Consider the following 26339-nt stretch of genomic DNA (forward strand, 5'->3'; position numbering starts at 1 on the left):
AAGCCACAGTGCACTTGCGGAGGTCAGAGAACAGTTTACAGACGTCTCTCTCCTTCAACCAAGTGGTGGGGCCGGCTCAGGCTGTCAGGGCTGGCGGCCAACGCCCTTACACACAGAGCCCTCTCTGACCTCAGGACGTCTTGCGGTGCCACGCTGTTTCAGAGTGACCGTCCTCCCATAACTAACTAGCCACAATCTGTGTTCGTTCACCATATTTACTTGAAATTTTGCTAAAATCTGGTTTAGGAAAAAAAAAACTCCCACAAAATAAAGTAAAATCTAATAGTTGAATGAAAATTGAATTTTATTAACCCCACGCCTCGATTTGTACTTCTGTAGAGGCTGGAGTGTGAAAGGAAGGCTCCTAAAGACAGCAGTTCACCCGGTCACATCTACCCGTGATTAGTGTGTATTGGGAGACAACTCACTGCAGTCTGCCCCACGGGACGTCACTCACTGCAGTCTGCCCCACGGGACGTCACGGGACATTCATACAAGTAAATAAAATATGAAACAATGAAAAGTCTTTCCTGGAGCTGGCAGGATAGCTCAGTGGGTAGAAGTACTTGCTATCAACCCTGACAACCTGAGTTTGATCTCCAGGACCCACACGGTGGAAGGAGAGCGTTGGTTCTTGCAAGTCATTCTTTCCATATACATGTCCCACGTGCTCATACACACACACACACACACACACACACACACACACACACACACACACACACTTCATTCTTTCCATACACATGTCCCACGTGCTCATACACGCACACACACACACACACAAGTCATTCTTTCCATACACATGTCCCACGTGCTCATACACGCACACACACACACACACGCACACACCATTCTTTCCATACACATGTCCCACGTGCTCATACACGCACACACACACACACACACACTTCATTCTTTCCATACACATGTCCCACGTGCTCATACACGCACACACACACACACACCATTTCCATACACATGTCCCACGTGCTCATACACGCACACACACGTCATTCTTTCCATACACATGTCCCACGTGCTCATACATGCAGACACACACACACACACACAATAATAAAAACATTCTTTTAGTTTTTCTGCTGGGTGTAGCTCAGTTGGCAGAATGCTGGGCTAGTGTGCACTGGGCCTGGGCTCGGTCCCCAGTACCACATACACCAGACTGGTGGCACTCAGGCCTGTAATCCTAATCCTGTAGAAGAGGAAGAAGGGGGCGGGGTCAGTTCAAGGTCACCTTTAGCCTCAGCTTGTTTCTGGCCCACGTGGGCTTCATGAGTCCTTGTACCCAACAGTTAAGTCTTTTCCAAAGCAGCCAGTTTGAAGGCAAACTTCTTTCTCTCATAGTGTCCTTCATGCTGTACCATGGACTGTTCCCTCCTGTGTGTACGGTCAGACCCGGGCTGTCTCCTGTCCCCTCCTCTGTGTGTACGGTCAGACCCGGGCTGTCTCCTGTCCCCTCCTCTGTGTGTACGGTCAGACCCGGGCTGTCTCCTGTCCCTCTACTCCCTCTCTGCTTCCTGATTCTGAGTTTTGGGCTCCAGGAAGGGATACCTGACACAGACCTAGTTTGTACTTTCCCATGTGCACCGCACTGTGAGGCAGAGCAAGTCAATGTCTCCATCTCGTTTTTTCCCCTTTCACTTTTCTGGCCAACTCAGAGGCCAGTGTGGATGCTAACATCTGCGTGTCTGTCTCTGCACATGTCTGTTCCTCCTGTATACAGGTAATTCTTTTTCTAGGAATACCTCAGCCTCAGTTGCATGTCTTATTGCCCAGAGCACAGGCCACAGCGCTGACTGACATCTTAGCCTGCTTAAGATCCTGTCCCACATACACTGCTTTCAAGGACTGTGAGATATGTATGTTTTCTTTTCTTTTTTTTTTTTTTTTTGGTTTTTCGAGACAGGGTTTCTCTGCGGCTTTGGAACCTGTCCTGGAACTAGCTCTGTAGACCAGGCTGGTCTCGAACTCACAGAGATCCGCCTGCCTCTGCCTCCCAAGTGCTGGGATTAAAGGCGTGCGCCACCACCGCCCGGCTCATGTATGTTTTCTTTAAAAATTCGTGTGAGTGCCTGCATGTGTGTCTATGCACCATATGTGTGCTTGATGCCCACAGAGGCCATACCTGTTGCATACCATGGCACTGGAGTTAAGGAGGTTGTGAGCACCATGTGGGTGCTGGGATTCAAACCTGGGTCTTCTGCAAGGGTAGCAAGTCCTCGTAACTGCTGAGCCATCTCTCCAGCCTGTAAAATATTCTTTAGACATCAGCTATTTGGGGGCATCTCTGTGCTCACCAGGTAGGCCCCATTCATTGGGGAGGTGTTTTTCCTTTGCTGCCCTGGGATTCTTCCCAGGGACATTCGACCTTCGTGAGGGTTGCTTAGCTGCATGCCTTTCCTGGGGCAGGGGCAATGCTTAGCTGCATGCCTTTCCTGGGGCAGGGGCAATGCCACTGCTAATGCTGAAAAGATGACAATATTGGGATTAACCCTGTGAGCACCCCACCTTCAGATAACCTCAGCTTCACGGCTCTTCACTAACAGTGGAGACAGTGCACCCCCAGACTCATCCGTAGCTCTGTCGTGCTCCACATCGGGCAGCAAACGTTATGTGAGGTTTTCTTGGGGAGATGAGCACACATCTATTCACCCCAGACAAAACTAACAGTCCACAATAATGATTTCACCCAAGTCTGTTTGGTGAGCTTAGTGTCTTAGCCAGGATCCTGCTGCTCAGAGGAGACATTGTGACCAAGGCAAGTTTTTTTTTTTTTTTTTGATTTTCGAGACAGGGTTTCTCTGTAGCTTTGGAGCCTGTCCTGGAACTCTGTCCTGGTCAGGCTGGCCTTGAAGTCACAGAGATCCGCCTGCTTCTGCCTCCCAAGTGCTGGGATTAAAGGCTTGCACCCTCTAATTTAATTTAAACCTTTAGTTTAATTTAAATTAATTTAAAGCATCATCTGGCTATGATCAAAGCAGCTTTTAGAAGGGAAAGCATTTAATTGAGGCTTGGTTGTGACATCTTGGGTGGGAGTATGTTGACACACATGCAGACATGGTGCTGGAGAAGTAGCTGAGAATTCTGTCTGGATCTGCAGGTAGCAGGAAGAGACATTGGGCCTGCCTTGGGCCTTTGAAGCCCCCAGTGATGTACTTCCTCCAAGGCCACATATTCTAATCCTTTACAAGTAGTGCCACTTCCTGATGACTCAGCATTCAAATATGAGTCCATGCAAAGCATTCTTACTCAAATCATCACAACAGGTTCCTTACAGGAGCATGGGTGACTGATGATTGACTATACTGCAGAAGGAAACATTACCACTACCACTGCCCCACCCCAGCCACTGCTGACATCCCCTGGGAGGGGTGGGACCCATGAGCACCCCCTAATTCCCTATATGTCTTTAGGGTGGGCTTTCAGTGAGGCCTCCTGCTGGTACCACAGCCAGAGTTCAAGAGGGCAGCAGAGCAGTTATGCTGTGCCAGAGGACAGGTGCCACAACAGCTCCAGCCACCACTACACCAAGTGCTTTGAAATGCATTCCTGTTGTTGGAGGCTGTTTGTTCATTCCTGGCTGCTCAGCCCCAAAATAATCACACAGAAACTGTGTTATTTAAATCACTGCTTGGCCCTTAACTCCAGCCTCTTATTGGCTAACTCTTACATCTTAATTTAACCCATCTCCTTTAATCTGTGCATCACCACGAGGTCATGGCCTATCGGCAAAATCTCAGCACATCTGTCTTGGGCTGTGGCTCCATGGCTTCTCCCTGACTCTGCCTCCTTTCTCCCAGCACTCAGTTTAGTTTTCCCCACCTAGCTAAATTCTGCCCTGCTACAGGTCCAAAGCAATTTCTTTATTCATTAATGGTAATCACAGCACACAGAGGGGACTACCACATCACATTCCGAGTTAGTTTCCTCAAAGAAAGTGCACTTCCAGGTGCTCAAGTGCAGGTCATTTTGAGAACTCTGGTGGAAACAATGTCTGATTTGTTTGGAGACCATTTCTCATGTGGTCCAGGCTGACCCAGAACTGAATATGTATGTAGCTGAGAGCAGTTTTGAATTTCTGGTCCTCCTGCCTTGACCTCTAGGATGTTAGATTATAGCAGGTGACGTTACATTGGTTTTCACATGTTTTGTATGTGATGTGTGTTCATGCACATGTATGTGAGGTGGCCAGTGGTTGACATTGGTTTTGACATGTTTTGTATGTGATGTGTGTTCATGCACATGCATGTGAGGTGGCCAGTGGTTGACATTGGTTTTGACATGTTTTGTATGTGATGTGTGTTCATGCACATGCATGTGAGGTGGCCAGTGGTTGACATTGGTTTTGACATGTTTTGTATGTGATGTGTGTTCATGCACATGCATGTGAGGTGGCCAGTGGTTGACATTGGTTTTGACATGTTTTGTATGTGATGTGTGTTCATGCACATGCATGTGAGGTGGCCAGTGGTTGACATTGGTTTTGACATGTTTTGTATGTGATGTGTGTTCATGCACATGCATGTGAGGTGGCCAGTGGTTGACATTGGTTTTGACATGTTTTGTATGTGATGTGTGTTCATGCACATGCATGTGAGGTGGCCAGTGGTTGACATTGGTTTTGACATGTTTTGTATGTGATGTGTGTTCATGCACATGCATGTGAGGTGGCCAGTGGTTGACATCAAGTGTCTTCCTCTCTCACTCCCCATATTATTTTGAGGCAGGGTCTCTCACTGAACCTGTAGCTCAGCTTTGGGATCTGCCTGTCTTTTACCCACAACACTGTACCTGGCTTTTGTGTGGGTATCAGGATTTAAATCCAGGTCTTTGTGTTTGTGTAGCAAGCCCTTTGCCCCTTAAGCTCTCTCCAGCCCAGAGCCAAGGGCCCTAAGACTGACAGATAAGCAAGCTTAGAGCTTCCAAGAGAACTTCTGGCGGAAGAGCAGGCTAAGGGTGCAGCTCCCACTGCCCTCCAGACCGTCCTCTGCTTCACTACACCGGCCACACCTCAGCTGGCTCTGTTCTCATCCACCTCCGCTGCTGGTATTAACTGCCTCGTAAGTGAGAGCTACAAAAGCCAGTTTAATTTTTTATTTCATTAACTTAAAAAGTGAACAAAATGTTTATTTCAAATTTTATTAAACTTATTTACCTGAAACATATGTTTACAGAGAAGACAAACAGATACAGGATTTCAAGTAACTTATGGGACGTTACATTGGTTACAGTCATTATCTGTTAAAAATATTCTTCTTTCTTCTACACACAGAATCTTTCCTTTTTACAGTATAAAAGTTAGATGCAAACTTTTGATGTAAACTTATCTCATTGTTAGCTCTGGTGATGAAGATGGGAGACATACTTGTTCACAGTTCAGTAAACGACACAAAAGCTGTTCCCGCAGGCACAGAGATGCCCGTGTCTCAGTAGGACGTGTGCTTTGCGTTCACACTTCACTTCTTCTTCTTCCCTTTCCCCTTTTTACTGCCCTCTCCTTGCTGAAGACTTGGGTCAGCACCTCCTGTTTTTTGTGTCCTTGTTTTTAGCTTGGGTATCATTTCTGCTACATACAGCATCACTGACTTACCTAAAAACCAGAAGTGAGGTTTAGTGCAACAATCTTGGAAATAAGACATAACATGTCACTGACTTGAACATCACCGGGTTAGAAATAGCTGGACAGCTATTTTAAAAATCAAACTGCCGAGGACTGTGGTCTGCTCAGGGGCACCTCCTGAGCAGGGTGTAAGAGCAGGAGCAACACTGGAGGCTTCAGTGAGCACTTCCATCTCCAACACTAAGTCTGAACCAAGAGTTATTGTCTTGGCACCAGCAACTGGCATGAACCTCAACAAACTAAACACAGCAAAAGTAGAGCATCAATATACCTTTCACTGAAACACAGGGCTCTTAGCCTGAAAAAACAGTAAGTAACAATGAGCCTCACTGTTAGGCCCAGATTTCTCTCTCTCACACGCACATACACACACAGACATACACACTCCTGCTCCAACTACGAGCTGTGTTTTTTGCTTCAACATACCAACCTACACAGCTTTGATGTCTCTTTACTGTCTTATTAGAAGTATTATCTTTCAACATTTTTAGCTGCTTTTCAAATCAAAAGGTTTTATGTGTGTGGTGTGTGTGCATCAAGTTTTGGTTCTTTGAGGCAGTAAGGGAAAATACTGAGGAGAAACGCAAACCAGAAAGCATTTCTGTGTGGTATGGGATTCCTCTTTGTATGCTGTGAATATGTTTTATTATGGTTAATAAAGAAGCTCTTTTGGGCCTATCACAGAGCAGAATAAAGTAAGGCAGGAATACCAAGCAGAGGTAGAGGAGAAAGTGGGTGGAGTCAGTGAGACACCACGTAGCCACCGGAGGAGACAGATGCTGGAACCTTGCGGGTAGGCCACGACTCATGGCAATGCACAGATTAACAGAGATGGGTTGATACGAGATGTTCAAGAGTTAGCTAGAACATAAGCTAATAGGACAAGCAGTGTTGTAATTAATATAGTTTCTGAGTGATTATTTTGGGTCTGGGCGGCTTGGAAATGAACAAGCAGCCTCCGTCCACATTTGTGTGCTGCTAGGTGAGTTTTCACCACCGAGGCACTTTTCCCAGCCTATCTTGAATTAGAATCTGAAGTTTTTGGTAGCAAGTGATACTTAAGAACCAATCCATTTCATTAAAAACAAACAATTACACTGTCAATTTAGCCTGACAATGTAATCATTTTTACTTTAATAAAATTGAAGAATTTAGCCAGGTGGTGGCAGTGTATGCCTTATTTTGGTTTTTTGAGACAGGGTTTCTCTGGAGCTTTGGAGACTGTCCTGGAACTAGCTCTAGTAGACTGGGATGGCCTCGAACTCACAGAGATCCACCTGCCTCTGCCTCCCGAGTGCTGGGATTAAAGGCGTGCGCCATCACTGCCTGGCCGGTAGTGTATGCCTTTAACACCCCTCTAGGCAGGCATATTTCTGTGAATTTGAGGATAGCCCAGTCGATAAAATGAGCGCCAGGAAAGCCAAGGCCCCTGTCTCAAGAAACCAAAATAAATAAGTTAATTAAATTAAAATTGAAGAGTTTAAAATAAAGGAAAAAACAGAGTGAACAGCTTTAAATTAAAATATATACATTAAAAATTGAAAATATTAAAGATGATGTTATTTTCTGTTCTTGAACTAAAACCATCATCCTGTGTATGTATTCGCGCATTTGATATGTGTGTAGGCAAACACATCAGAGGGTAACTGTGGAGTCTGTTCCTTCTTTCACCTTCACATGGGCTACAGGGATTGGCACAGGTCAAATACCTTCACCCTCTAGTCCTCTCCCAGCCCTCAGTGTTCTCTTAGTCCCTTGATCTCTACTCCTTGCCACTAGGTAACTACTGTCTTAAAAATGGGTATTTTAGCTTCCAGTCCATTTTATTTTTCTTAAAAATATTTTTTTCAAAGATTTATTTATCTCTTATATATACAACATTCTGCCTCCATGTATGCCCACACGCCAGAAGAGGGCGCCAATCTCATTATAGATGGTTGTGAGCCTCCATGTGGTTGCAGAGAATTGAACTCAGGACCTCTGGAAGAGCAGCCAGTGCTCTTAACCACTGAGTCCTTCCAGTCCATTTTCAAGAAGCACTTCTATCAGTAAGTATTATTGCATATATTCATCAGTAAAGAGTAGTATTAATATTTAAATTGACATGAGTGGTACCACACTATGAACATGTCTGTTTTCTTCAATATTGCTCCTTAGATTCCATTTACTTGTTTGCCGTATGGGGCTTGAGCCCAGGACCCTGTGTATGCCAGGCAATCTACTGCTTGGCTTCATCTCTCGATTTCTTAAGTTTTCTACTTCGGGACGAGGCCTTACAAAGTTGCTCAGGTTGGTCTTGAACTCATTCTATAGCCCACACAGGACTGACCTTGCCGCAATCTTGCCTCAACTTCCTAAGTGCTGGGCTACAGATGTGTGGTATAACTACCCCAGAGCCCTAGTCATTCGTTCTGAAAGCTTACGTGACGGGAACTGCACAAGACAGAGGCTGCCATCTTCCTGTTTGAGCTGAACCCGGACTCTGCCTCTGTACTGAACATCACGGTTCCATTCTCTGGAGTACATTTTGTTTTTCTAACACCAACAAAAGAAAATAGACTTTCAGAGAGTTATTATATCAGGGAGGTAAGTATAAAACAGTGAGGAGAGACTCACATCCTACCTCCAGAAATGCGTTCAGTCCAACTGCTGAGCATACATCCTGAATCTCAGTAGCGGTAGGGTTTTCTACAGCCTGAACAGTTAAAAACAAAAACACTCAACATCTGAGTTTTACGTGAATATTACTATATGGTTGTATAAATAATTTCTAATATTATGACCCAAACACAGACCAAACCCTACTGTCCATTTTTATTAAGTCCACTTATTTTATTTTAAAAATTCTCAGGAACAACACAGGCGTGTGTTTCTTTCTCTTCCAACATAAAATATGTAAGGGAAAGGATACTATCAGTGCATCTCCTAGCACCTAGTATGATATTCTGAACACAGCAAACTGCTGGTTGAAGGGAACACACACAAGCATTCTACAACACCGACTGTTACCTCCTAAAGCTGAACATACGATTCCCTATGGCCCTGCAATTCAGGCATATATTCAACAGAAGTGCAAAAGGCAAGCTCATACTCTATAAGCATAATCATAGTATATATTCGTCCTGCTTATTTTTAGTATTTACTTATTTTATGTGCATGTCTGTGCACATAAAGTCCCCATAGAGTACCCATAGAGTCCATGGATCCCCTGGAACTGGACTTACAGAGGGTTGTGAGGCACCATGTGGGTGCTGGGAACAGGTACTTTGCAAAAGCAGTAAGTGTTCTCAACTGCTGAGTCATCTCTTTAGTCCACAGCACTATCTGTAAGAGCCTCAAACTAGAAACAGAAGAAAGGAGTGTGGGATCTGCAGTTCTGCAAAGAGATACATTGTAGCAGGGAAAGTTTACACACCCTCTACTCCAGGAACATTTGGTCATGTTGGGAGACAGTTCTGCTTCAAGACAACTCAAGAAAGGCAATTGTTATCTAGCAGGAAGAGGCCAGGGATGCTATCATGCACCTTAAAATGCACAGACAGTAGCCTACAACAATTATCAGACTCAGAAATGTCAACAGGGGTTGGAGAGATGGCTCAGCAGTTGAGGGCTTGTGCTGCTCTTGCAGAGGACCCAAGTCCAGTCCCTAGCACCGGTATCAGGAAGTCACACCCCACCTCCAAGGGATCTGCTGCCCTCTTCTGGCCTTCACACGTGCACATTCCCACACATAGACACTTACATATATACACAACAATAGAAACAGAATACATCTTTAAAATACAAAAACTCTCAATGGTGCTGCAGCTAAGAAACTCATGCTTGGAGCAATTAAGAGTTAAACGACACTGGGGTGTTGCTTAGCAACAGAGCACTTGCTTGGCCTATTTGAGGTCATTCATTCATTCCCAAGCAACAAAACATGAAAAATTCCAGTAACAGTATGAATGAATTTCATAACTTTATAAAGATCTGTGAAAAAGATAAAAAGGTACACAGTGAATAATACCATACATAGAAAATGAAGAACCAGCCCAAGGTAACCTATGTTGGAAATCGGAACAACATTCCCTTTCATTAGTGAGAACAGGGAGGAGACAGACAGAAGGAATCTTCTGGCAAACTCACTTTTCTTCTTCTTCTTCTTTTTTTTTTCCGAGACAGGGTTTCTCTGTGTAGTTTTGGAGCCTGTCCTGGAACTCACTCTGTAGACCAGGCTGGTCTCCAACTCATCTGCCTGCCTCTGCCTCCCAAGTATTGGGATGTACCACCACCATCCGGCCAGGCATACTGTATCTTAAATATGGGTGCTGTAACTAGCTCTGCTCCCTGTATGAAAACTATTCAATTTATGCACGTACAGACTTTCGTTAAGTTTGTTAGCTACACACCAATGAATTTTCTTTTAAAAAATGAAATTTTTGGAGAGCATCTGGAAGCGGTTATCAAAAGTCTGTCACGGCGCCGAGATGTGTATTATCTCAACAGTGCCTGGGAAGAGGCAAGGTGGATTTTTCTCTTCGAAGTAACAGTCACATAAGACATATTCATATAAAAATAGCTAATTCTTTGCTTCAGACCTCATTTGATTATAAAACTTAAGGACTCTAAAAGTCAGGTGGTGGTGGTCCATGCCTTTAATCCTAGCACTCAGGAGGCAGAGGCACACTGACCTCTGTGAGTTCGAGGCCAGCCTGGTCTACAGAGTGAGTTCCAGGACAGCTAGGACTGTTACACAGAGAAACCCTGTCTTATAAATAAAATAAAATAAAATCTATGAGATCTCTCATTTAGCACTGAACATTTTTCTAAGCTTAAATTAGCAGATCAGCTCCAAATTAGAACTGTAACTCCAACAACCTGCCTACTCCTGCCCTCACTTAGCGGGGCTTCCACATGATGGACTAATGGGTCTACCATGGAGCTACACCCCATCCCCACATCTACTTTCCCAAAGTACTAACTTGAAAGTGATTTCATACTCTAAAGAAAAAAAAGACAAAACTCAACAAAGCTGCACTTAGTACAAACCTTTATTCTTATTTTAACTCACGTTAAAACCCTGAGTCTGCATCAAGCACATTGTGCTGTTATTGAGAAGACTGGCATAATCTTGCCTCCTTTCATTTACAAACAGGTCATTAAGAATCCCATTTCGTTTTGCAAGTGTCTTTCAGGTCTCACCAATGTTATGGGAGGCGCTTCAAATCTTGGCTACTGTGCTCTTCACTCTCAAAGGGCAGTCGTGGCCATAACGAGGCGACCTCCCCCAAGCCTTCATCGGCCAACGTCACCCACTCACCTTACTTATGGGAATCCGCCTCCCCTCCGCTATGGTCTTCTTATTATTTAAATAAGCGGGGTAGATACAAATAAACCTGCCACAAAACACACAAAAAAGCACAGCTGGTAACTTAAGTGGTCATTTAAAGCGGACAACTTCATTGTCATCGCAGAGACATTATCTATTCAACACAGAACAAGGCGGCGACTGTGAGTTGACACAGCGCCAGTCAAGAGTTCCCGAGGCTGGGACGCGCTCTTACACGACACGGAAAAACTCAGCAGACCCCAGCGAGCCTCTCTGAAAGCGACCCTAGCGCAGCAGCGAAGTGCGGTGCACGGGGTTTGGCGGAGGAGAAAGCCCCAGCCCGGCGGCCAGCCTTCCTGGGGACCCACCTGTCCTGGTCGGCCGGGGACCGCGCGGTAGCGCAAGCCATCTCCACGGGTGTTCCCACGGCCCCGCCAGCCCGAAGCCCAGCTCACCAGCCGGAAGTTGACTCGGAGCTCGCAGGCTGACCGCCCTTCCGGCGGAAGTCATACCCACAAAGCGGCCGGCTGCGGGTTGTCCCTCATAAATTGGTTCCGGCGCGGAGTGACGTGGCTTGCGCGGCTGTCTTCTCGCGAGAAGAGTGCAGGGTGGCTGGGGACCGGACCCTTGGCGCTCAGGAGTGACCTCCGCTGGCTGCCCACCGGGTAGAGCGGGCCGTTCACCAAGGGGAGTCGGTGGAGTTGAAATAATTCAATGTTTTACTAGCATATCTATGTATTAATTACACAAAACAATGTGTTTTACTGATAATTTCATATACACATATCTAGATAGTAACTCCCCAGTACCTTCTGGTCCCTCTCCTACTCCTGAATGGCCTTCCTCTTCCCAGTTAGTTCCCCCCTTTCTTTCCTGTCTTTTTGTTTTGATGACCCAGTGAGTTGTGCACAGGAAAATGCACATCTCGCCAATGTTTTCCTCCCCCCCAGTGTTCTTCCACTGTCACCTGTGGAGAAATCCTTAGGGATCTATAAGCTTTTATACTTCACTTCTAACCCTTGTTTCCCAGTTTGGGTAGAAATAATTTAATTTTTAGTGTAAGACTAAAAGCACAAGATTAAAATTACCAAGCATTTCATCTTTCCTGTTTGATTATGGTAGTTTGAATGTGATTTGCCCCCATAAACTCATTGGATGCGGTACTATTAGGAGGTGTGGCTTTATGGAGGAAGGGTTTCACTGTGGGTGGGCTCTGAGGTCTCCTGTGCTCAAGATACACCCAGTGTCTTGATACTCTGCATATCAAGATGCAAAATTCTCAGCTCCTTCTCCAGCACCATGTCTGTCTGCAGGCTGCCATGATGATAACGGACTGAACCTCTGAACTGTAAGCCACCCGATGAAGTGTTTTCCTTCATAAGAGTTGCTGTGGTTATGGTTCCCCTCACAGCACAAGAGCCCTAAATAAGACAGGAGAATTTGGACTGAGATGCACAATTATTTACCTTTTTATTCACTGTTCTGATTGTTTCAATTGTTACTTTGTATTTAACTGATGCTTCGATGTGGCTGTGTCGTGGTCCCTGGTTTCCCAGTGCTTTCTAAGGGCCCCCAGGAGATTCAGACAATCCTTGTCTTACAGACCTCGCCTCCTCCGTAGAGATAGCTCAGTGTGTAACCTATCACTCGTCACTCACTCACTCACTGAAGCAAGACTTCAGTGGGGAGCAGGCAGCACCAAATGAGGGCCATACCCATTTTTATCTTGGTGTCAGGAGCAGCAGCTAGGTTTTCACTGCAGTAGGTCTGTTCTGGAGGCCGTTTCTATCACAGTTCTCAAGACTTATTTTTCTAGCTCTCACATTTTGTGAGCTGATATTCTAAACAGACCTTGTGTGCTGGGCACAAGCTAAAGTTGTCTGAGAGGGAGCCTCAACTGAGAAATAGAGCGGGGCTGCAGGGAAGCTGCAGGGCATTTTCTTAATTAAAGACTGGTGGGGGAGGACCCAGCACATTATAGGTGGGGCCATCCCTGGGCTGGTGGTTCTAGATTCTGTAAGAAAGTGGGCCGAGCAAGCCAATAAACAGTATCTGTCCATGGCCTCTGCAACAGCTTCTGACTCCAGGTTCCTGCCCTCACTGCTTTGGTCATGGTGTTTCAGTACAGCAATAGTGACCCTAACTAAGACAGCCTGTTGTTTAGAGGACTTAAGAAACTTGAGAGAATCTCAAATGATAAAAGCACTTTAGACAAAAGGGATGTTTTTATTTCCTTCCAAGGGATGCAAATACTGTGGTAATCTTATCATTTAGTATTGTGGGAATCTGACATCAGTCCAGTTCTTTTGACAGTGACTCCTCCTTTTCTCTGTTTTTGAATAGGCTGGGAGTGTGGATCACTGGTAGAAGTACTTGGCTTGCACACTTGATTCTCCCCCATTACCAAACCCAATGATGATGTGTTTAAGTGTGGCTTTGTTAGCTTCCAGTCACTTTAGGAACTGGGGTTAGTTCACAAACGCCAAGTCAGGAAAACAGAAATGGGGAATTCTGGTAGCTAGTGATTGTCTCTTAATTGCTCTTTCATGAATCTGCTCCCTTTTTTCTTGCCTGGCTTGTTACACGGTCCTAAGTCAGCCTTTAGTCTGCAGATCCTCTCAGTTAAATCTCCAGCCGAAACCTGTGTGGTCTATGTGCACATGGGCGGTCAGGCCGATGCACACATGGAGGTCAGAGGTCAGGATCCCACTCTAACACTGCATTATTCCCTTGAGAAAAGGGTCTCTCACTGAGCCTGGAGGTAGGCTGGCAGCCAGCATATACCCTAGGCTGGCCTTCGCCCCACCAAACTAGAGATGACCTTGAACTCCTGACCCTCCTACTCCCCTTCCCCCCAAGTGTGTGTCACCACACCAGGCCAGAAAATTTGTGACTTTTATCTCAAACTGACTAGCCTAGTCAATTTAGTTTATCTAACCCAGGCCACATAGGTCTTCAGGTGCAGTCATGATCAGGAGAAAGGCTGGGCACATGGTTCAATGGTTTATCAGTGGGATAAAGTGTTTAGGTCCCAAGAGTGTGAATAAATGGACGGGTAATGCTGGCGCTTCCTTCAAAAGATGTTTTTTCCTAGTGTTTCTTATATTCAATGGCAACCTTCACTAGTATACATTAAGCATTTTTAATTAAAAATAACAATCAGGTAACTTCAAGAAAGTAAGTGAACAGAAATATAGAGAAAAATTATCCTGAATACCAGAGGAAAGTATATTTAGCACCAAGAACAGTATTACACATATAGAACATACAGTTTGAAAGATGCATCAATGGCCTAACAAAAAGCAGAACATATTTTTGTAGACCAGAGTTAAGAGAACAGGAGGAAAATGACGTGGGTTTACAGAAGTCACAGTTCATAGATTTCCACATTACAGAGTAGTATTCTAAGGTCGGCATGTGAGGGAAACCGGCTAGTAGAAAGTGAGAAAGAAGACACACTCCATGTTAGCCTCCTCAACTCTTGAAAAGTTGTTTGGGAGATTTTAATCATCTGACCACACAAACCCATCTTTAACTTTGGGCAGTTTAATTCTTGCATTTCTGGTATTCTTTTCTTAGCTGTAAGAAATCCTGGCAACTGTCTCCTATTTTCAGCAACAAACTCATTTTTCAATTAACTTTGTGGCAATATGATCCACATTTTACACATAAAGAAAATTCTGCCCGCACGAACAGTACTGGTTGGTTCCCACAGGGCCTATCTTATTTCCTCCGTTACCTGGTTAGTGCCCCGGTGATCTGCAAAGCTTACCATTGGTTCATCACTGCTACCGTGCACTAACAAGTGGGTGGTTTTCCTTTCACCTACAACCCATTTTCTCTCATCTCCAATTTCTCTTTTCATAGTCTCATACTGCATATGCAAACTACATATTGATAAGGCTCTTTAACGGGAGCTGTCTCCTTAACACAAGCTGATCCTCAGATGCAGTGGATGTATTGAGAACTGTGTGTTTGTTAGTCTGGCGAGTTTACTCCCTACTGTGAGTTGACATAGGCTGTGGAATTGGACAACTCAATATTCAGGTCTTTCATGCCAAGGAGCTTCCTCGGCAGATTAAAGGTCCAGTTGTTTAAGTGTTAAGAGCTGTGCTGTGGCTACTAAGGACAGTGGTTCTTTATGGTCCCCACCCCATAAGGCCACGTATCATCCCTGAACTCGTTTTTGCAACCCTCTGCAGATCAACCCTCTCAAACTGGAGGTGTGGGGCCCAGCTGTGATTTAATAAACACTTCTGATGACCCAAACACACCTACCTGTCTGAAAACTGCTACCTTAAGTTTTCTTTGCTGTAGTCCAAACTAAATAGGCTCCTGCCCTTTGAATAGCCTGCTGAGTAGTAGCCGATCCCCAAGAGTGGGCTAGTGTGCTGTTAAAGCAGAAGCTGGCTTGCTACCAGTTAAGACATCACCCAGTGAACTTTCCAAACAGAACGGAGGAAACTCCTTCATTTCCACAGCCATTACCTCTAGCCAGAGGGTTTCACCCAACAACTACAAGGGACAACACAGACAGACCCTTTCAGTAGGGCTGCCCATGGGGATTTTAGTCTCCAACAGGTGGAATGAACTCTTCTTTTAGTTTGAACATTAATTTTTAAAGACATGTACTAAAAAGCAATTTATTCTAATACCTCCTATCTTTCCACAGAAATACTTGAAGTGGCTTATAAAAATTGGCGTGCAGTAATTCTAACGGAAATTAGGACTGAAAGACAGTTATGACTACATTCCCATCCCCGATGCTTACGGCAGCCCAGGAGAACATGATGGGATATTGTTAAAAAAAAAAACAAAAAAACCACACACATTTCAGATAAAGTCTGACAAAAATTGAAACTCTTGGCTAATTACGTGTATCAGTGTATTCTCCCTCATAACGGAGTCTCTCTGCCATATGGGAAGTGGGCACTAATCACCTCATCACTGTACCCATTAAAAACAAAATTGTCCTTAACAGGCAGGAACTAAAGAAACCTTTTGACTTTTGAATTATGGTGCATGTGTGGAAGTTACCTGCTGAGACACCCTGTTGGCCCTAGGCAGTCCTTTCGTGTGTGCACACGCAGGTGTGTGGAGGTCAGAGGGTAGCTTCGGGAAGTTGACTCTCTCCTTTACCACGTGGGTCTTCAGGCTTGATGGCAGTCACCTTTATCTTTCTTTAAAATTTATTCTAACAGCATTAAATTTATCTCTGACATTTCACTGACTTGTATTTTTTGAGCATGAGAAAATACTGATTATACCTGGTCACAAACAATCTACTTTAACATATAGGGCGGTGACAGGCATTAATTTCACACCCAGTTTCAACATGGTGGAGATGACGGGGTAAGACAGTTGCACTGTAAAGCCTGAAAGACACAAGTGATACCTGTCAAAAACCAATGTTTCAAGTATGAATCCTATCAAGGAAAAGGAGCTATTATTCTATGTGGGCCGATCTGTCCCCGTCTTGTGCTATTCCAGGCATTTGCTTTAATCAGACTCCAGAGTAGTAAGAAAAGAAGTGGAGGGACATCAAGCTTTGAGAGGTGCTAAGTACATAAAAATAAATTTTAGGAATGGGTAAGTGTCAACAATCTTCTTCATTGTCTTTATTACAGTAAGAGGGAATTTTACTCTTAATGCATAGAATCTCAAGAAAAACTTTACATTTAGCTTTTAAAAGAGGCCCTTTTGACAATTATTAATACAAACGTGAAATAAGACCCTTCAAACAAATACCAATTTCAGTAATAGTTTACATACAGCAATAATTTATTCTGAAATGTTCATTTAGTTTGAGACACAACTCATGTCTCATTAATAAAAGAGCAGCCATCTTACCTCAAATACCAGAATATACAACAGTTACAGCATAGCAAAAATCCTACCTACTTTCCATAAAATCTAGTTCAGGTAAAATAGTTCCATTCAATGTTTTACAGTTACACAGATCTGAATTGTTACACTGTAGCTATCCTATGCACACCATGTGATCACAGAACCAATAATCATTACCTCTGAAACTGAACCATCAGCTTCATTCATGCAGTAAAGCAAAGCAGGCTGGGTAAACATATCCATTAGGAACCATATTACTGTGAATTTCACAGCCACATGATTAATTATGACATTAGATGGATTCACAAGGACTATTTTTGCATAAATACCAATTTCTCCCTGATGTAAGTTTATTTTATAATCTAGAAATGATTGATAACAGCAATATATCATATAGCATCTATCTGTAGCGTTATTTTAAGATAAGCGATAATTAAAGGATGAAGGATGGATGCCACTTAAATACATGTGAAACATACTGTACAAATAGACTTGGCTTTACCATTTCTTTCCTACCTAACAAGAGTGCCTTCCAAAATGACCAATGAGGACCAAGTGGACTATCAAATATGGTTTCCAGAACAAAACCCCTCTAACAAGAGTCAAACCTATTTACAAAATTTTTCAACCTTTAAAGTTTTCTTTGAAATAAAGTCTCTATACAGCAGTTGTGATAAAACCAGCTTTTCCTAGGTTTGTCTTCCCAGCTCTTTTAAACAGATGTCACGAGGTAAGACCCAGAATGGCGCTTAGGACTTTGGGCTCCACTGGATTCTGTGCTGTCAGTCTTTGAATCCCGCTTCTTGGTGTTGTTGCTCACCGGCGTTGGGATCTGCGAGGGCCGGGCTGACGTGCCATCTGCACTGCTTTTCCGAGGGCTCGGGTTGTAATTAAAAGGCGACACTCGGGCAGCAACAGTCCCACTAGGTGAGCTGTGTTTGCTGGAGCTGCTTGAACTGAAAGGGGTGCGCTCGACCACACACGTCTCACTGGGCTCTGCTGCAGGCACAGAGCTGCTCTGTCCAGGCTTCGCCTCCGTTCCCTTCTGCTCTGGGGCGTCCACCTGAATAAAGGAGTTCAGGCGGTTCTCTAGGCCCGCGGTGAGCACAGGACTTCCGCTGCTCACACTCTGCTTTCCCTGGCTGTCTTTTGCATCTTTAATGCTTGGATTTCCCTTTTCTGAAACACTGTCAATCACTGGAGGGGTGTTACCTGTGGGAGACCTTCCAGACCGAGGGTTGTTAATGGGACAGTCTTCAATTCTCACCCACACGTCCTCTGTTTTAGAAACAGCAGGTGCCATCTGATAAATCAGAGTCTTTGATTCAGCACCATGGGCAGCACCTGAGGAAGCGGTCTGAGAAACCATGTTTGTGGGAGATATTTCACTTTCTTTGATTTTCCTCCATGTGCCCTTTGTGGGTACCTGGTTCTCTTTCGCTTGTCTGGGTCCTGGCACGGAGTTCACATGCTTTTCATCCTCACTCTTTGCTTTTTCACTGGACTCTGATGAGGCGGAAAGAATAGAAGATGAGCTTCCAGTTCTTCTCCAAGTGCTCACTCGAGGGAGGGATGAGGAGTGTTTGCTATGCTCTCGCTTCCAGGTTCCTGCCCGGTTGATTGGCAGTCTGGAAGGACTTTCGGAATGGGAGCGTGTGATATCGTGGCGCTTTCCTGGTCTTCCATCACTATACTCAATAGTGGGGCTGAGATTAGGCGGGAGCTTTCGCCATCCACCAGCCTGAACAGACGGATGTGTGCTCAGAGACATATCAGGAAGGGAGGGACTTAAAACTGGGGTCTGTGCCTGGGACCTGGTGGGAGAATCTGGTCTAGAAGATGGAGAAAGGGATTCAAATGAGGCAGATTCCTCCAGTTTCCTCCTTAGGGTCGGGCTTGGGGCTTCTTTGATGAAAGTAGACTGGCGTACTAGCGCAGGCCTTTCTGATCTATCTGACTCACTTCCACTTGACTTAGTTGAAGACATTCTAGAAAGTTCTACCTTCTTATTGGACCCATTGCCGTTGCTCATCTGGTTCAGCCCTTTAGATGCGGACTCGCTTCTTGGGATACTACTGGCATTCTTGGGTAAGCCTGCTTGTTTGGTAAGGTTTTGTTGGCTCATCTGTCTGCCGGGGGATGTATAGGACATTTTCCCCGAGCCTGAGGACTTGGTTGAAGCAGTGCTCGGAGACGATGTTCTGGGCAGCTGAGACAGTTTGTTAGGAGGGCTTATTCCATTTCTACCAGGGGAGATCGAGTTTCGCCCTGGAGACTGCAGTGGCCTACTTAATGGTTGCTGTGTAGGCCTTGAGGGAGTGGAGTCTCTAGATCCTGATCTTGAAGGCCCCTTATTTGACCCACTAATTTGGGAAGTCTGCCTGGTAATAGGGCTCAGCTCTGATTTTACTGATGGCTTGGTTCCTCTAGGAGAAGTGGTGGCTGCCGGAGCTTCGCCAGGGCTTTTGGTGGCTGGAGTCTTGAGGGGTGGGCCCTTTTTAGAAACAGGGCTTGTACTTGAGGAGCTGTTCCGAACCCCGGGGATGTGAATCATGGTCCTGCCTCTTGAGATCGAGGGCATGCTTGTCGGGAGGGGCTGTTTCATTTGGCTGGAAATTTCTGAATTAGATCGAATCTTTCCAGTAATCAAACTTTTATAAACCTTTTTTCCACCTTTGATTCCTTTATTCTCAGATTCTATCTTTTTTGCTTCTAATGTGCTTTTCTCCCCCGGTTTGAGAATTCGTGGGCCTTTATTACTTGTGAAGGGTTTTTCCTCTTGATCAGGTGTGAGATGAAAGGGTGAGCCCAGGGAAATGCCTGACTTGAGCGAGAGGATGGAATCTGAATCGGACGAAGCCTGTCGAGATAAACATGCAGCAGCAGCAGCCTGGTGCAAACTACTCACTATGGAGTTCGCACCTTCTTGAATAGCTTTCCAGTCAAAATTCTCTGAATCAGGAGATAAGCCGTGTTCTGAATCTGGCCTCTGTATATCTTTCAAGTCAAGGGTCAGATCTTCAGCTAATATGCCTCCCATGTTTCTGGGACTCTGCTTTCCACTATCACCCTTGAGTCTTGAAGGTCTTTTCTTTTTCGGCATTGCAGAACTGATGCACTCCTGCAACAGGTCATCTTCAGAATCGATGCTCAGAGAGCTGAGAGAACTGTTTCTTGAGAAGCAGACAGGGGTATCCTCAACATGAAATGACTTGGGCGCATACCCAGATGCCTGAGGCTTACTTGGTTCCCCCTGTGCATTAGTAGGTTCAGCTTCTTTGATTGGTTCGTTTTCTTTGTTATTGTTGTTTTCTTGGTCAATGTCACTAAGGGAACTCAGAGAGGAATTTCGAGAAAAGCAAACTGGAGTATTTTCAATAGCAAAATTCTGCAATTTTTCATCCGTTGCTGCCCCCCTATCTGGCAAGTCTTTGGAGGCCTGGGGGAAAGTGGGTTGTTTCTGAAGCCCTGGTTTGGACTGTCCCCTGTTTACTGAATGTTTTGTATTAGCTTGTGACTTACTAGCTGACTGTTGGCTTGAGGCTGGTTCTGTGTGGCAGATACCTTTGGCTTCTGAATCCTTATTTTCTTTCCCCTTTCTTAACTCAGCCTTTTCCCTGGACAGGTCAACATCGTCATCATCAAAATCTAGAGAGCTCAAAGAATCATTTCGTGAAAAGCAGTAAGGAGTTCCTTCAATAGGGGTGTAAGGATGCGGTGAATCAAAGGCAAAGCTTCCGCGGACTCTGTCTTCGTTGTTCGGCAGCTTCTCACTGAAGTCCTTGGGGGTGTTTTTCAAGCTCTGTTTCTTTGAGTCTTTGCTGTCTGAGAAAGTTTCTTCAGCATTTACGTTAACTTTTGAGTCTGTATTCTTCCTCATTTGTGTTCTATATTCTGTATTTTGTGGCATGGGCTTTACTGGTGAAGTCGGCTTCTTTTTCTTAGTGTCTAATTGATTTTTGTTAGTTCCAGATGAAGTCACTGATGCTTGTTGGACCTGGTCCATTATCTTTTTCACTCGGAAAGGCTTGTGGCTTTTTCCTTTGGGCATAGCAGAATTGATACATTCTGCAAGAATATCTCCTTCCTCTGCTTTAGTGTCATCCAGGTCTGGCTTAATTACAGATGAGATGTTCCCCCTCTGAGCTTCATCTGAACATCTGCCCTCTGTAGGAATAGTATCTCGTTTTTCAAATTCGCCTGACTGTGTACCTGCTCTAATTCCGTCACCAGCAGCCAACTCATTTGGAGGGGATTCTATTGTCAGATCACTTAGAGATGTCGCCGTGGAAAAGTTTATAGGTGTCCCTTCTACACAGTACACGCGGGGCATATCATCTCCTGGTGTGAAGCTAACATGCTTTTGTGTCTGCAGTCTGTTTTGTGATGGCAGAAGTTTGTACACAGGCAGCTGACTTGGCTTCCTTGCCACAGGTGGAGGTAATTTTGAAGCAGTCTGGGCTAGCTTTTTGGCTTTGCGTGATGACTTTGTTGGCATGGCTGAGATAATGCACTCTTCTAATATTTCAATATCATCGTCATCTGAATCATCTAATAGGTCTTTTTCAGAATCAGGATTTTCTACCTCTTTCTCCTGATTTTCATTGGACTCTTCAGGCTGCTCTGGCTCGGTTTCATTCCCATTGTCATTTTCCTGAACTGGGGGCATTATTCTTAATTCCACGTCCTTCTGTATAAATGGCTCATCCAGGCTCAGTGCGCTCAGGCTGGATGAACAGGAAAACCCATCTGGAGTACTTTCTGTGGCAAAGTGCAGCAAAGTATCAGCATCTGGAAGGACCTGGATCCTCTGGACCGCAGCATTCACAGCAGTCTGCTTAGGGCCACTCTCCCTCTTCTCCGCGGCAGGTGCTTTCGTTTTTGGCACCTCTCTCTTGGTCTGGACTGTCTGGGGAGGAGGAGGAGGAGTTTTGCTTCTGCTTGGTGGCATGGTCTGGCCAGGGCTATCTGGAAGGTCACTGGGACTGATAATGCCACTCACCATTCCACTGCAAGGCTCACTCTGAACAGAGCTAGCAATGGAGCGACTCTCAAAACTGTCAAGTGAGCTGACAGAAGTGCAGCGGCTGAACACAAGTGGGGTCTCCTGGACATAGTGTTCGGGGGGACTTTTGGGCGTCTGAGCACCACTTTTGGAGGGAGACTTGGCCCCTGAAGAAAATTCAACAGCCTTATGCCTGGCTGATTCTGAAGATAAGCCAGAAGCCTGGAGTCGGCTAGGTTTGGTTCTGGCGTTCTGGGACACTGCTGGAACTTCGCTCGCAGGATCTTCAGCTGATGGAGTTCCATCGTCCTCCTTTATTTCTGCTATCTGCAGAGTGTTCGCAGAATCTGCCTGCTGTGTTGTCGGATCACATCCTATTTCATCTTCAGCTGATGACAGAGATGATAAGGAACTGCACCTTGAGAAACAAATGGGGGTGTCTTCTACACAGTAAGTCTGCATAGTTTCTTGGTTGATGGAGGGGACTTTGCAAGTGTTCCCTTTTTGAGCCTGACCATTTCTCTGTGCTGAACTTGGATGTAGCTGATTCTGCCTTTTGGCATTAGATGAAGGTGTGGATGTGTTCTCGCTGCTTGGAGAGAGATGTTCAGTTTTGGTGCTTTGTGCTGATGAGTTCTTTGAGAATGGAAACGATGGTTTCTGGGAGGAAGAGATGTCAGTGGCGTATTTTAGACTATAATCAATAGGCTGATCCACATGATGTTTTTCTTCGTTATATTTTATACTATAGTTTGTTGGTCTCTCCTCTTCTTCATGTTGTTCTTCCTCTGAATAACGCTCACTGTAGTTGGTAGGCTTATCATCCTCATAGTCATCTTCCTGACACAAAGACTGGTTTACATTTTGATTAATTGCATGACTAGAACCCATTCGATTTGTTTCTGACCCACTGGTTCCCCTAGACCTATATGGGGAAACACATTCCTGTTGTCCAAAATGTGGTTGGAACTTGAGGTGTTTATCATCCGTGTTCTCAGGATAGACAGGATAACTGGAGTTTTGGCTTCTGGGCTGTCTTTGCTCGTTCTGCTTTATCTCATCTTCTATTACATGCTTCGGTCTTGCCCATCTTTCATTCTGTGAGGGACTCTGCCTTCCAGAGTTCAACTGCTCATCTGAGTATTTAAGACTGTAATTTATTGGTGTGTCCAGTTCTCCATCATTATCATCCATATGATTTGCACTATGTATCTTATGGGCTAGGTCAGCTGGATACTGACCATAACTGCAAAACTTACTTTCATCATCTTCAGAATAGGACTCGACGGAGGGCTTCATCTGACCTCTTTTACCGTAGCCATCACTACTGTTGACACTATTTAAACTGTCATTGGAAGATCTCTTATACTCCACTTTGGCATAAGGCATAGAGCATGTCCTATTTGAATTTTCCGATTTAGTGAAGTTGTATGTGTTTGAATGTGTATGGGAAGCAGAGCTTCTCCGTGCTGCATTCCTCTCATCCGTCACACAATGGAATTCGGTGGTAGAGCCGGAACTCCTGTCTTCCTGGGAGGTGTGAATGGCTGATACTTCTTCCATAACTTTGGCAATCTGGGCTGCAGTGCTAGAGATCTGCAAACCTCGTTTCGAAGAGGTTCCTGGATTTTCTGTTGTTGAATGGTAAGTGCTGAGGCCAATACCTCGCTCTCTCTCTAAACTTCTGTCTTTTTCAGAACGAGAACTGTCTAAACTTCCCCTCGATGAAGAAGAGCTCGGCAATACTGTAGTATTTAAATATGGTGAAAGAACAGTCATGTTCCCAGTATTAAAATTGTCTGCCCTATTATCATCATGTCGATTGGTGTCAAAAACATAGTCACCATAAAGATTTGGCTTGTGTCTCTGCTTGCTACGATGAGATGCCTTGGGACTTAAGTTGTCAATATTGTCAAAGGTTTCTGATAAATGCTGAGCATCTAACTCTGCTTCTAGGGCCTTTTGCTTCCTAACATGAAGAGATGGCAAACTTGACCCAGGTGACATAATATTGGCATCCTTATACTTTGCAGGTCTGTTTGCCATGAGGTTCCTTAAAGCTGCAGCACTTCCCATAGCAATCATTTTGTGCTTTGAATGAATGAGGTTCTTGAGCATGCTCACTGCCCCCATGTCCCATAAAGCTTCCTGGTCTTTAGGATTTCTTGCTGAGAGATTCCACAGAGTTCCACAAGCATTACTGACTATTGTCAAGCTGTGAGATTTCAAGTGCTGTAATAAAGTCTGTAGGCAATTGTTCTCTCTTAGGATTTGCCTGAATTAAAACAAGAACACATAAGATTCAGGGGGAAATGTGATTATTGACAACAAATAAAGGGACAGAAAGCAACTGTAAACCCTGAGCTGACTACTAAGCACAATCAGCACAATATGAGTCTATCAGCTATCTTGTCAACTCCAAGCTAGCCACCTCTCCTTTTGTTCTCTTGGTTCATTTAATATTTACTGTTTTAAAGTATCCATCTGTCAGACCAAAAGTAGGAAAAGTGAATGTTAGGTTTCATTTACTCTGTATCCTACTCTGATCCACTACATGAGAAAAAGAATTATTTTTGAACAAATACATTTTCTCCATTCACACAGTACGTTTCCTAACTGAAGAACTACAAACACATTATGAAATCTAAATTAAACAGGGACTGTGACAATTTAATTTATGGTGGAGCAACCATGTTGAATACTGAGGAATCTTGGAAGCAGAAGACAGGTGACAGATAGATCTTTACGTAGTCAGGGAGCACACATGCTTCTAGAATAGCAAGCTTACTTTCTAGAATGATCTCTGTACCTGTGAAAGTGCCATGTCCTTTTTATGTGGTTGCTGGCACACTAAAAAGAACATGATATGCACTATGAAAATGTAACATTTACAGGACAGCACGTTGCCCTAACCTGAAGTGACTTCTGAAGCTCCACAGTTTAGTACACATGATGAACAATTCGTGACTAAGCAATCTGAAGACTGAGGTTAAGACACCATTAGAAAATTGTTAAAGCCTTTATACTTCCTAGATCATACTCAGTAGTTTTTTTCTTGCTTAAAAATTAGTTTTATATTCCTTTACATTATCTAAACAGGCACAAAAGAACTAAAAATATTCTGACTTTTATTCATATTTTTACAGGTAGGCTGTACTTCTCAACTACCATTTATTTATTTGTAAATTTCTATAAGACACTTCACACTTTACTAGCAAAAACATGCAAATGAGCTATACTTGGAGATGTAATTACCTTCACACTGCAGTAAGGACATCTTGCTTAAAGCTTTCATAGTGCCAAAAATAATTTATAATTAGGTCTTTTTAAAGAAAATAAACTATAACAATCCACTTAAAAGTAATATAAAATTTAGTATATACCTGTGGTCTTCATTTGTAGCTATCAAGCTGGACACATTTCGTAATATCCCACCTCCACTTTCAATGATGGCTAACGTATTTGTCTGGCTTCGGTAAGTGAGAGTGCCAACCAAAAATGCAAGTGCTCCGTCCACGGCACAGATGTCAGCTTTATTCTCAGTGCAGTGTGCGGACAGATTCCATAAGGCACTCAAGACACTTTTGAGGGTTGATTCCTATTAACAATGGAAACAGAGTATGCATCCATATGTTAGAATCCTTTCTCTTTTTGTCTCCTTCCTGCACATTCCTCACTAGTAAATCAGGAACTTCTCGATTACAAACACTTTTGTGCATGCCAAATGAAATCTAGGTCAGCACTGTTCCTATTATATAGTATTAAAGCAGTGACCTTTGTTCCAAGTGTTTAGATGTTAGATATATCTTTAATGAACCCAGAATATGAAGCAGAATTGATATTCACTAATTGTATTCACTATCACAAAATAATACCAGGAGGATAACAGAAACTCAATTAAAACACCTTCATATACTGTGTATGTATATGGAAGGATATCTAAGTACTAAATGGCAACACACTGCAGAGAAGGTTATATAATATTCTATTTGTATTAAAAACAAATATATGTATTCCTATGCTGTTGGTTAAAAATAATGTAACTTCTGAAAAGTACTAGAATATGTACAAATTCTTAAAATTCCTAAAGAAACAAAGTTATTATGAAAATGCCCAAGCTCCCTAATATAAAAAAATGTAACTGCCACAGATACACTTTGATACACAATTAATGTATCTGGTCATAATTGGTCACATTCCAGAGTCAGTGTTTCTTTTTATGATACCATCAAGGAATCTTCATTAGAAATGTATTTGTTCCTATTAGGACAAGAAGCACTTCAGACAATACAGATGCAATACAGTACTCTAAAAAGAAGGCTACAGCAGTCTGAATTTAATATAAATACCTCACAAAGGGGACAATATTGTAGGAGGATAATATAGACAATGTAGAGAGAAAACACCAGAAACAAAAACTAGATTCTGAACACAGTCTGAATTATTTTACTTGGAGTCTGACATTAGTTTTTGTTCCTGTAGGAAAATGTTAAAGAATAGAATGGCTGGGTAGTTTGGAAGGTGTATGTTTAACATAA

The 26339-nt window shown here is 43.9% G+C and overlaps 3 protein-coding genes across 15 annotated transcripts in view; all 3 read right to left on the reverse strand.

Moving 5' to 3' along the window:
- Kif20a (kinesin family member 20A) overlaps positions 1 to 26339 on the reverse strand; it is a 464558-nt gene that overhangs the window by 291778 nt on the left and 146441 nt on the right. The window lies entirely within an intron of this gene.
- On the reverse strand, positions 5146 to 11451 carry Srp19 (signal recognition particle 19). The gene is made up of 5 exons (XM_075968997.1): positions 11318 to 11451; positions 10941 to 11016; positions 8262 to 8333; positions 8062 to 8173; positions 5146 to 5608 (listed from the first exon to the last, which is right to left on the reverse strand). The coding sequence occupies exons 1-5, from the start codon at positions 11356 to 11358 to the stop codon at positions 5475 to 5477; spliced, it is 435 nt and encodes a 144-aa protein (XP_075825112.1). The 5' UTR covers positions 11359 to 11451; the 3' UTR covers positions 5146 to 5474.
- Positions 16701 to 26339, reverse strand: part of Apc (APC regulator of Wnt signaling pathway) — an 86419-nt gene continuing 76780 nt past the window's right edge. For all 13 annotated transcript variants that reach the window (XM_075969009.1, XM_075969007.1, XM_075969002.1 and 10 more), the window contains 2 exons: positions 25185 to 25399; positions 16701 to 24076 (listed from right to left, as the gene is read on the reverse strand). In XM_075969009.1, coding sequence (XP_075825124.1) covers positions 17509 to 24076; positions 25185 to 25399 — 6783 coding nt within the window. In that variant the 3' untranslated portion in view covers positions 16701 to 17508. The remainder of the gene's footprint in view (positions 24077 to 25184; positions 25400 to 26339) is intronic.

This window comes from Microtus pennsylvanicus, chromosome 4, assembly GCF_037038515.1.
Source record: "Microtus pennsylvanicus isolate mMicPen1 chromosome 4, mMicPen1.hap1, whole genome shotgun sequence".
NCBI classification, from domain to species: Eukaryota; Metazoa; Chordata; class Mammalia; order Rodentia; family Cricetidae; genus Microtus; species Microtus pennsylvanicus.